Source organism: Panicum virgatum, chromosome 8N, assembly GCF_016808335.1.
Source record: "Panicum virgatum strain AP13 chromosome 8N, P.virgatum_v5, whole genome shotgun sequence".
Classification (NCBI taxonomy): domain Eukaryota; kingdom Viridiplantae; phylum Streptophyta; class Magnoliopsida; order Poales; family Poaceae; genus Panicum; species Panicum virgatum.
Window position 1 is genome coordinate 1,774,153 of NC_053152.1, and position 11,349 is coordinate 1,785,501.

Here is an 11,349-nt window from a genome sequence, read left to right on the forward strand (position 1 = left end):
GGCATGCGCAGCATGCGAAGAAGATGGAAGTCGAACATGACGACCAAGCTGGCACGCATGGCAGAGGTGCTCAGCAGGAGCCGTAGTACAAGGAACATCTGTACTACGACTGAGCTGAGCCAGAACGTCGTGGCCTGGGTGACCAAGACGGAGGTGCCAGGTGGTGGAAGACGGCGTCGCGGCAAAAACGGCAGACGAAGAAGAAGGCGAGAGTGGTGCAGCGGAAGAAGGAATGCGAAGGGTGTAAAGGGGCCCCGTGCTGTCACACCGGAGTAGCGGACACCGGAAGGCCAAATCTTTTACAGTGAGGCCAGAAGAATCAAACTCGATGGAACAAGAATTGTCAGCTGTAAACTGACGAATGGAGAAAAGATTATGAACCATCTGAGGAGCAACAAGGACATTGGGAAGACGAAAAAAACCAGGAGCAAAACCCACGGCGGTGACAAGGCAAGACCCATCACCAACCATGATGGAAGAAGGACAAGAGGGGTGTGGGGGTCGAACAGAAGAGAGGATACCGGCATCAGGGGTGGTGTGGAAGGAGGCACCCGAGTCGGCGATCCACTCGGTGCTAACCGGCGGCATCAGCCCCATGGCGCTGAAGGACTGCGCCAGTGCGGCCTGGCCCCACCCCCCAGGCCAGGCCGGCTGCTGGCTGGGCGGAGCGGGCGGGGTCTAGAATGGCGCGAACACGGCCGCCAGCTGGGGCTGAGGACGAGGCCCCCCCTGACCCTGGAACGACCACATCGGGATGCGCCCTGACCAAGGTGCGCCGAAGGATGGCCAGGACGTACCTCCAGGGCCAGGAGCAAGAGTGGGAGCCGGAGTCGGAATGCCCCGACGGCCTCCACCAGTACCACCAGAAGTAGCGTCGCCAGCACCACGTCCGCCCGACGACGACGCCAGCGGCCTCCCCCATCCCCGGTCTGGCCGGTGAGAGGAGCGCCAAGGAGGGGGTCGGTTCGAGGTCCAGATCCAGAGGGCGGAGCCTGGTGGGAGGACAGAGCGCCGTGCTCGGTGAAGGGGACGACGGGCTGAGGACGCTCCAAAGCGAAGGCAGTTGCACAGAAGCGCTCCTGAGCCGAATCGTCGAACTTGGCGGCGAGGAGGGCCGCGGCGAGAGAAGCTTCGGCCGGAGCAGCGTCGGCGGCGATCTGCTGCTCGCAGGCAGCCGCACGGACGCGCTCCTGAGCCGCCGACTTGGCGGCGAGGAGGGCCGCGGCGAGAGCAGCGTCGGCCTGCTGCCCATGGAGGGCGGCGGCGGCGTACGGCGCATCCACGGGGGGCATCCCGAGCCCAGGCCACGCGGGCGCAGAGGAGGCGGCGCCGGGCCACGGGCGAGCAGGAGCCGCGCCCACGGAGGCTGCGGCGGGCCACGCGCGCGCAGCGGTGACGGCTTGGGCGGCCTGAGCAGCCCGGGCGGCGGCGACGGCAGCGGCTGGCACGCCCGCGCCTGCGGCCCCCGCGCCGTAGGCGGCGGCGGCAGCGGTGGCTTGGGCCGCGCTCGCGCCCAGGGCCGCGACGGCGGCAAGCGAAAAAGGTGAAGTTGGGGCCCCAGCGCCCCCAGTTGCTGCGGCGAAAGCGACCGCGGTGGAGGCAGGCCGCGGCGGCATGCCCAGCCCGCAGGAGGAGACAGGGGCAGGGACCCCCGCGGGAAGGAGCCCGACGGCAGCGCCAGCGGCACTGGCACACGCGCCAGGGACCTGCACCTACAAGAGGCAGGCCGGCGGCAGCAGGGGCGCCCAAGGGAGCGCGCTAGGGACCAGCACACCTGCAGGAGGCAGGCCGGCGGCGGCAGGGGCGGCGTCCGCGCCCAGGGGAGTCGCGCCCCCCATGGCAGCAGCGCCCGGCACCAGAGGAGCGGCAGGCGGTGCCCGGCTGCGATCCTCGAGAGCCTCACCTTGCTGCTCTTAAGCACATTCTGCGCTATCTGCGCGGTACACCCTCTCTGGGATTGCTGATTCGACCCTCTGCTAGTTTTGAGTTGATTGTCTACTACTCCGATGCTGATTGGGCAGGCTGTTCGGACACTCGGAAATCTACTTCTGGGTATGCTATTTTTCTTGGAGATAATCTTGTGTCTTCTTCCAAAAGACAGAACACTGTCTCCCGCTCCAGTGCTGAAGCTGAATATCGCGCCGTTGCTAATGCTGTGCCAGAAGTTTCTTGGCTGCGTCAGCTTCTGGGTGAACTCTAGGCTCCACTTCGCCGTACTTCTTTGGTCCATTGTGACAATATCAGTGCCGTCTACATGTCCTCCAATCCTATGCAGCACCAGCGAACAAAACATATTGAGATCGATCTTCATTTTGTTCGAGACAAGGTGGTTGGTGGTGATGTCAAAGTTCAGCATGTTCCGACTTCGTCTCAGTATGCAGACATCTTCACCAAGGGACTTCCGTCTTCTATCTTCACGGAGTTCAGGTCCAGTCTGAACGTCCGCGGTGCCGCCGATCAGACTACAGGGGGGGTTAGAATGTATTGCTGTTATTCATTAGTGGGTCATTAGTATTGGCTTCTTGGGCCTGATGGGCTGCGCTGCACAGGGCCATGCGCCCAGTCCTGCATGCGCCAGGCACCTGTGTGTGCCTTAGGGTTTTGTGTTGTGTTAGGCAAGAATCCCCTAGATTGGATATTTCCTTTAGACCCTAGCTGATCCTTGTCTATATAATGTAACACCCCGTTCATTGGAATACAATCACAATTCCCGTGCCTATACTTTCCTTCACTAGCTATAAATTTTTTTACTGTGCACCCCTTTGGTTAAATGAAGTTAGATCAATGACAGGCATTTGAAGGATCCACATAAAAAAACGTCTATGTGATGTAGGTAAGGAATGACCTATGAATATAGAAAGTTAGAAACATAAATAAACGACTCTCCTGCAAAATACAAGGACAAATCTTTTCCAATCGTTTGGCATATTTGTTGTTGCATTAAATAAATGTATCACAGTACCAGGCATATGCTTTGCACAGATAAACTTAGGGGAAGACAGCCTTCAACAAAATCAAACAAAATAAGGAGCAGAGGTCTAACAACTAAGGTGGTTGATGCAACTCCTTTAGGAAATAGATGAAAATTTGTGAATACATGCATAGCCCATGAACAGTGTGGTTCACCATTTGAACGAGACAGCGGGAAGACATTCCCCAACTGTTCATTAAGCAGATGAGGAGAATCAAAACCAGGTGGGTTGGTTGAGACCTTGCTCACCTAACCTTTCTACCCATGAGAGGAGACACTCACCATTTGATAAATAGGTTGTGCAAGTCCCTGTATCGACTCTATGCTTCAATATTGATGCAGAAGAAATTTTCATCTGTTACCCAAACAACAAAAGGGTATTTAGCTTCAATGAGCTTCATACTGTTCTTACCTGAAAGGATTGCTTGCCTCTTGGCATTGTATGCAGTATGAAACAATTTTTCTTTCAGGCCACCAGACTCCTTCACAGCATTTGTAATTCTACACAATAAATAAGTAACTAGCTTGTTAGCAATACCAACAGAACATGTTACTCTTTAATATTTATACTGAACATAGAACATAAAGAACTAGGTGGTATAGTTATATTACGCGGCATAAATTCTGTTATATAACCGGGAAACACTTGCGAATACTGTCGGTCTCAAAACAGCCAAATCATCCATCAGCTTCAAATTATCCTGGAAATTAACAAAGTAAGGAAAGATAACCTTGCAAAACTGTCCTGTAGATTACATATGTATTCAAGAATAAAAATGAAAAGTAAATATATAGTTATTTTCTGCATAGTTTCATGTCTGCATACCCCTTGGTAGAATCCAATGGCACCACCATAGTGCAGCAATGCAACCTGGTTAACCCTCTCATAGATGTGAGCCAAAGGTAGATATGAGATATATCTGGGGAAAGCAATTCATAAATCCATTATCAGAAATGTTAAGAGCTGATATGAATTGGACAAGTTATGCAAGCAGGAACAATTCTATTCAAATGTAAAATACTCACACATTTTTTTTTCTCGAATGCGCAGGAGAGCTGCGCATCAATATATTAAGAAGAAAGAAAAGGGGGGGAAAGAGCCCCCAAAACAAAAATGTTACAGGGATAAAGGATCTGTAACACACCCTAGGAAGAACACACTCTCTTAGACACACTAAACACTTAAAGGACCAGACCACCTGCACAGGGCAATTAGGAGGTGGGAGCTAGGGCAAGGAGATAAGAAACTCCTCGAGCCCCAGCTACAGACCACAGTTGGACCTCTTCTCTAAAGGCTGCCATGACCCGGGATAAATTAGGAGTTCCTCCATCAAACACACAGTAATTCCTGTGCTTCCACACTAACCAAGATCCTAGAATAATGATGGAAGTGATTCCCTTTTGAACCTGACCCGAGAACCTGCTGCTAGTTTCCCCCCACCAATGAATAAAGCAGTGATCATCCAACTGTGGCGCCAAGGTTTGCAGCCCAAACTGCTGCAAGGTGTGGACCCAGAACTGTCGGGTGAAGACACAGGAGACCAATAAGTGATCAATTGTTTCTCCAACCTGATCACAAAGTGGGCATTTCGGTGGGTGGTTAAGGCCCCTTTTAGCAAGTCTATCTGCTGTCCAGACCCTAATGTGTGCCACCGTCCACATAAAGAACTTGCATTTCACTGGAGCCCAACTTTTCCATATTCTCTCCCACGAACCAAAATGAGTAGCTCCAATGAAAAAGGCCTCATAGGCTGATTTAGTGGTGTATATCCCAGAATTTGAAAACCTCCAAATATGTAAGTCCTCCACTTCTGGCTGCAATTCAACAATAGAAAGGAGGTCCCAAAGGTAGAGATATTCCACTAGAACCTGCACACTTCTCCTCTAATGTCTGAAATCCATCTTCCACCTGTGAGAGCATCATAAACCATTCTTTTCCTTGCTCTTGCTGGTATTGCACTAAACAAATGTGGCAGGAACTGTTTTAAGCTTTGACCAAGCAGCCAGCTATCTGTCCAAAAACAGGTATTTTTTCCATTACCAATTACCGTTTGAACAGCCATTTCAAAGAAAGAGTGGACTTGGGGCTGTGCTTGGACGGGGAAGAGTACCCATGCCTTTTCAGGCTCTGTTTTCTGCAGCCAAAGCCACCTCAACTTCAGGGCCCACCCCAATTTTTGAAGATCAGAAATACCAAGCCCTCCCAAGCAAAATGGTCTTGTGACCTTTGGCCAAGCAAGCAGGCAATGTCCTCCTCTAGCATCTTTTCTGCCTTTCCACAAAAAACCTCTCCTTATTTTGTCAATTGCCTTTAAAACACAAGGTGGTAACTCAAGAGCCAATAAAATGTAAATGAGCATTGAGGTAAGCACAAACTGTACCAAAATCATTCTACCAGCTTTGGTGAGCAGATCAGCCTTCCAACTTGGGAGTCTATCTGCTAATTTGTCAATAATGGGCTGTGCTTGTGCCTTAGTAATCTTATGAGGAGAGAGAGGAACTCCCAGGTACTTACAAGGGAATTCAGAGATCTGACATGGCAGGGCTTCTTGCAAGAAAGCTTTGTCATCTTCAGCACATTGTATGGGAAGAACACTACTTTTCTGGAGATTTGTTGTGAGCCCAGAGGCATTACCAAAGAGCTGCAAGATATCAAGAGTAGTTTCAATATCTCTTGCTGAAGGTCTCAAGAAAAGCACAACATCATCTGCATATAAAGAGATCCTATGTTGCAGCGCCCTTCTAGCAAGTGGTTGTAACATATTCTCATCCGCAGCTTTCTTTATTAAGTGACAAAGCACATCCATGACTAAGATAAAAAGCATGGGAGACAAAGGATCTCCCTGTCTTAGGCCGCGCTGGTGATGTATCCTTTCTCCTGGTGAACCATTGAGTAGTATCTGAGTAGAGGATGTTCGAAGCAGCCCACTTAAGATACCACACCAAATTGGACCAAAACCCAGCTGTTTCAAAACTTCCAAGAGGAAAGGCCATGAAACTGAGTCAAAAGCCTTGTTAATGTCCAATTTGAGCAGAATACGAGCCTGTTTCTGTTGGTGTAGGAACTTTGTAGTATGCTGGACCAACATGAAGTTGTCTAGAATGAATCGACCTTTGATGAAAGCACTCTGATTAGGAGAAACCAGCTGATTTAGATAACTAGCCAATCTGTTGGCAAGGATTTTTGTTACTAGTTTGGCAAAGGAATGAACCAAACTAATGGGTCTGAAATCCTTGACACTAGTGGCATCCTCTTTTTTAGGCAGCAAGGTGACATAGGCTGAGTTTAGCAACTCGAAATTGGCAAATTTTCTGCTCCAAACAGCTGAAATTGCAAACATTTGCAATAAAACTTAATGTTCAGGCTTGATCCTGCTACATTTGCAATAAAGTTCCCGTGAGAAAGAACAGCTCCCTGGGAAAAGATTGGTATCCAACATCACGGATTTGAAATGCACTACTGTATAAGAGAAAGAACTTTCCCGATGGAGCAAAGAATAATCAGAAGGGTGGATGAATTACCTTTGGCGTGCCAGTAGTGCCACTAGTGTAACAGATAGTGGCAACATCTTCAGGTTTTGGAGGACGAAAAGGTTGAGGACTAGACTTTCCCTGGGTTGAAGAATTGAAGGATTTCAGAAAACAGAGGTGCACAATATATAGGAACAAGCAGAAAACATGAGGTGCTACAATTCTTTTTAAATGCCAATGACAATGTACACAAAATTAACATTCAAATTCCATGAAAGAATTAATTGATACAGAAACAGCTAGACATGTTGTATGTAAAATGAAGGTAATATGGCCAGCATGAACATGCTATGTATGCCTATAAGGATTGAACACATGTACATATAGTTACAACCTACAAAAAATTTGACTTGACCAGCGAGAACGTTTGATCTGTGGTAGACCTACCATTTGTGCTGCATAAGATTAGAACTATGCTCTCAGGTGTACTGTATACAAGTAAAATACAAAAATTGACCTTTGCATAGAAGCACATTGACACAAACATTATTCCATATCAATTTAATCTGAAAAAGAAGATTCAGTTTCACATTCTAGATAGATGTTACTTTCACTCAACAACGGAGGGAAAGAGAACTCCATAACAACGGAGGGAAAAGCAGGCTGATTTCAGCTGATTCAATAGTGTTCTGTGAGAGAGAATAGGACGGAGTAAGGCGAAAGCAGACAAGCTGAACAGAGTAAGCCGAAATCAGCCAGCTTTTCCACCAGCCGAACAAAGGGAATACATGCATCGTCTAACACAACTACATATGTGCTGCTTAGGTGTCACGTCACATTGACTTTTTAAGGGAGAAACCATTGAAGCACATGGGCAAGGACAAAAAACAAAATGAAAGCAGGGAACAAAAGGACTTATATTCTGAGTGCATCCACAGAAACTGACTTAGGCTGTTCCAGATTATTGACAGCAACAATGGCTATCATGTAGTTGATATCTATCAAAATTTCTTAATTTCAGGTGCGCAGGAAAAAGAATAAAAGGCACCCACTTCGGTTAAGCTATGCAGTTTATGAGAAGCGACTTATATAATTGATAACCTTTATGTAGTGATTGAAACAATTAATAGGATTTTATTTTTTGATGAGAAAAAAAACTCAAGAATCATTTAGAGAGCACACCTGGATGAGTAACCTGGAGTAAGTTATGATTTCCACTCCACTAGTTACAGGAGTTGAAGGCATCTTTGCATTGTCTCCACCAACTACCTAGACAAAAGAAATTAGGAAAAAATTAGGAGGGAATGTCCTTGAACAATAATGACTGTTACATTGTGTTTATCAACTGTAAGTGATCCAGACTTACCACTATAAGCCGAACACATGGCATTTGAGCGATAAAACTTAACAGCTGCAATCAATAGGTAATGATGAGTAAAACTATATGTCATTAATCAAGTTACTTCTTTTGAATGTAGAATGGTGCAATGTGAAGTTCAAAGCTAAAAGGCATTGATAAACTGATCTACCATTTCAAATAGGAAAAAAAATTATTGTTTATAAATGTAAACCTACTTTAAGATCAGGCCCCAATATGGGCCAGGAAAAATATAGTCGCTAATTGTGATGCCTGCCATATGAACCATAATGCAATATGTTTGACACTAGAGAAACCAGTGACCAGAGTTATACCCAAACAAATAAAAAATGACCCAAATTCCTGGAGCAGTTCCAGCCTCACTAGTTAGGACAAGTGTGACTTCTAACATATAGCCTCATAGGTTTCATTTGTAATTTCATTGTTGGACCTGGTAATTGTCTAAGATTGAGAGCAGAGATTAAAGCTCACAATGCTTAGTGTTTGAGGCACACAGAATATAACTTCCACAGTTGCATGGTTCAGAATGAACTGAACAGCATCTGGACCTGCAAGTACAATATAAACAACTGTCACTAGATGAGTCAAGAATGAACAAGATGCCTATGGTCATTCTTTGTTTGTGGACGTACCAAGAGTATCATAAAGTGGAACAGATATGTATGAGTATGAAGCACAAGCATGGTCAACTATAATCCACTCAGGTCTGTTTATAAAATACAAACCAATGCGTGCACCCTGATTCCAAATAGAAAAGATATTTGAAGTAAGTTCAAATATGCACACAATATAACTTTTCGGTCAAAAAAAAGGACAAGTGCTTGTTCAGATCATGATGACTAACTTCAGGTGCTCCATGATAAATAAGGCCAGAACCTACTGCAGTCCTGCTTGTGCTAGCTTCTCCATATGTCATCCATTTGTAGCTACAATATTATTAGCCACTTAGAGGAATTAAACAAATCTGGATAAAAGAGGTACAGAAGGCAATTACTCCTATCAGATAGCTAATCCTTACTCTCCAATTGTCCCATCTGCTCTGATTCTTGTTCCCAGGTATTTACAATCTCTAAAAGTCTCAACTGCATACCTGCAAACTTTTGGAATATCATATACTAGCATTTTGCCTGAAAGATTATTACAATGTTTTTCCTAATTTATTAAGTAGACTGCAAAAGGCGAATATAATTTTACCAGCTTTCATAAAGCCATAAGATACAAACTTCTGCATTCGAGATTTTCATCGGCTCTTAATTTAGCATCAGATAAAAGATGCTAAGCCCATCATATTTGACCTAGATATTTCTTTTTCCAGACCTATTACCTTCTCCAACTACATCATGACAAACAAGAATCCATCCTAACCCAATTCAGAAAGCAAGATTATGGAGAATATCCCAAGGTAACAAAAAGCTACCACTGGTTTGACTGACTCTGTTTTTTTTCTAGCATGTCTTCCTGGAATAATCTAAACACACAAAAGGGTTTGAAAATAAACAGTAACAAAGATTTGATCATGATGTTGGTAACAACAGAACTTTCTCACAACATTTAGATGAACACTAGAAAACAAAAGTTAGTCTCAAGAGAGATGGTGCGACTTCTTACGCAAAATTATCGTGCAGCGTTCCAATGTCCAGATTGCCAGGATATCTACTAATCAAACTTAGAGGCGAACGCGTGGATCTGCAAGATGGCGGAAGCAATTATGAGCCCTCACAGAAGTGAGCACAGCTTAACATACAAATTACCTACCGATACACATTCCACTTTCCAGTCTGCAACTTCTCAGGGAGAACAACACTGTAGCCCTGCGCTGAAAAGATCATGTAGAGCGAGTTACTAATGATATCCCGTTTTGAAGGCGCTATTTTCTCAAAGTAAAATAGCATATGTTGTCTGCGAGGAAAAATGCCACTTGCTAAGTCAACTCAAACAAGCACAGTTGGAATGGAGAAGGCATAGGCTGGCCACCGGCAACAGCAACCCCGGAAAAGAAGTGTGCACGAAACAGATAGCAGCAGCAGCATATACGCATCCATATGTTAAATGTGGTTAGGGGTGTGAAGGTCAGACAGATATGATGGTGTACTAGTTGCCATTCAGAGAGAGTTGCGTTGCCAGAGGCCAAGGCGAAGAAACTGGTCGGCAGTGGCAGCACCCCCAGATTCGGAAGCTAAACCCCCTGTAAGATCACCATTACGGCCGGACCTGGACCACCGCGCCACATCCCCACCACCACTTCGGAGTCGGGGCTGGGCGGCTGGCCACCCGCCGCAATAAAGGACCGTCCAGTTCCCACCGGCCGCACCGCGGGTTCCAAGTCGGGGGCATCGCATCGCCACACGGGACGGGAGCACCGGTGTTCCCGCAGGGCAGCAGCAGGTGAAACGAAACGCAGGGATAGGGGGACGCACCGTGGGCGTACTCGCCGGCGGTGGGGTTGGCGGCGAGGCCGCGTCCGGCGGCGGGCGTCGCCGGCGGCGGCTGGAGGTGCGCGGCGACCGCGCGGACCCTGCGCTGGGCGGCGTCGGCGTCCTCCATTGCGGCCGCTAGCTAGGGACTCGCCGCCGCGTGGCGGTTGCTTCCCTCCCCTGCGATGCGGCGGCTTTCCCTTGGGCGCCGCCGAGCTCGATTTGACCCCGAGGGGCTCGGCGCGGCGTTCCGTACGGAGGGGAGGGGAGGTGGGGGAGGAGGCGAGCTGCTACCGCAAGCGAAAGGGAAATGGATTTCTCGCGCGAGAGCCGAGCGAGAGAAAATTCGATATTTGACACTAAATTCACATGCGTAATACCATTTGCCATCCAATTCACATGGCTTTTGAAATTTGATATTCCACACGCAAATTGTTTCGATCTGAGGGTTTTCAGCCTATTTTCTCAATTCTTCTCATTTTAATTCTCATTTTCATTTTACAAAAACCTAAAGAGACGAAATTGCCCCTTCCTTATCTTCACCGTGAGATCGAATCGGCCTCTTCTCTCCTGTGCGCCTCTCTGGCGGCGGCGCTGGGGCTCAAAATGGTGGCCATTGCGACCATCCTCATCTCCGGCGCGACTGGCGTCGCGATCCCACTCGTCAGCCGCTGCTGGACGCGGTGCCATCCTCGTCCTCCTGCACCGGCGGCCTGTTCGTGCTCGCCAAGACGTTCGCGGCGGGAGTGTTCCCCTGGGCACGGGATTCATGCACATGCTGCACGATGCCGACGATGCGCTCACGTACCCCTGCCTCCCGGCCGTGCCCTGGCGCCGATTCCCGTTCCCAGGGTTCGTCGCCATGGTCGCCATGCTCGGGACGCTCGTCGTCGACTTCGTCAGCACGCATACAAGCAAAAGCACCACAACGAGGAGGAACAGGCTGCCGCTGCTAATGGCAGCCCACGAGAGGAGATCATGACGGCGCTGCTCGAGGATGGCGCGCTCGCGGCGAGGGGCGACGTCGATGGGAGGGACGGGGGAGACCAACAAGGACACGCCATGCACATTGTGGCCCGCACATTGTGTCCCTGGGGAGGCCCGCGTCGGCGGCT

General features: G+C 48.2%; 1 protein-coding gene across 1 annotated transcript in view; it reads right to left on the reverse strand.

The window, feature by feature from the left end:
* LOC120686553 (long chain acyl-CoA synthetase 6, peroxisomal-like) overlaps window positions 1–10,851 on the reverse strand; it is a 30,041-nt gene extending 19,190 nt beyond the window's left edge. The window contains exons 1-15 of the mRNA XM_039968764.1: window positions 10,795–10,851; window positions 10,238–10,376; window positions 9,576–9,636; window positions 9,429–9,506; window positions 8,839–8,910; window positions 8,665–8,746; window positions 8,453–8,558; window positions 8,292–8,368; window positions 7,809–7,853; window positions 7,625–7,711; window positions 6,494–6,583; window positions 6,307–6,386; window positions 3,798–3,891; window positions 3,584–3,672; window positions 3,384–3,472 (exon numbers count right to left, since the gene is read on the reverse strand). Coding sequence (XP_039824698.1) covers window positions 3,384–3,472; window positions 3,584–3,672; window positions 3,798–3,891; window positions 6,307–6,386; window positions 6,494–6,583; window positions 7,625–7,711; window positions 7,809–7,853; window positions 8,292–8,368; window positions 8,453–8,558; window positions 8,665–8,746; window positions 8,839–8,910; window positions 9,429–9,506; window positions 9,576–9,636; window positions 10,238–10,376; window positions 10,795–10,851 — 1,246 coding nt within the window. The remainder of the gene's footprint in view (window positions 1–3,383; window positions 3,473–3,583; window positions 3,673–3,797; window positions 3,892–6,306; window positions 6,387–6,493; window positions 6,584–7,624; window positions 7,712–7,808; window positions 7,854–8,291; window positions 8,369–8,452; window positions 8,559–8,664; window positions 8,747–8,838; window positions 8,911–9,428; window positions 9,507–9,575; window positions 9,637–10,237; window positions 10,377–10,794) is intronic.
* Between the last annotated feature and the right edge of the window lie 498 nt (window positions 10,852–11,349).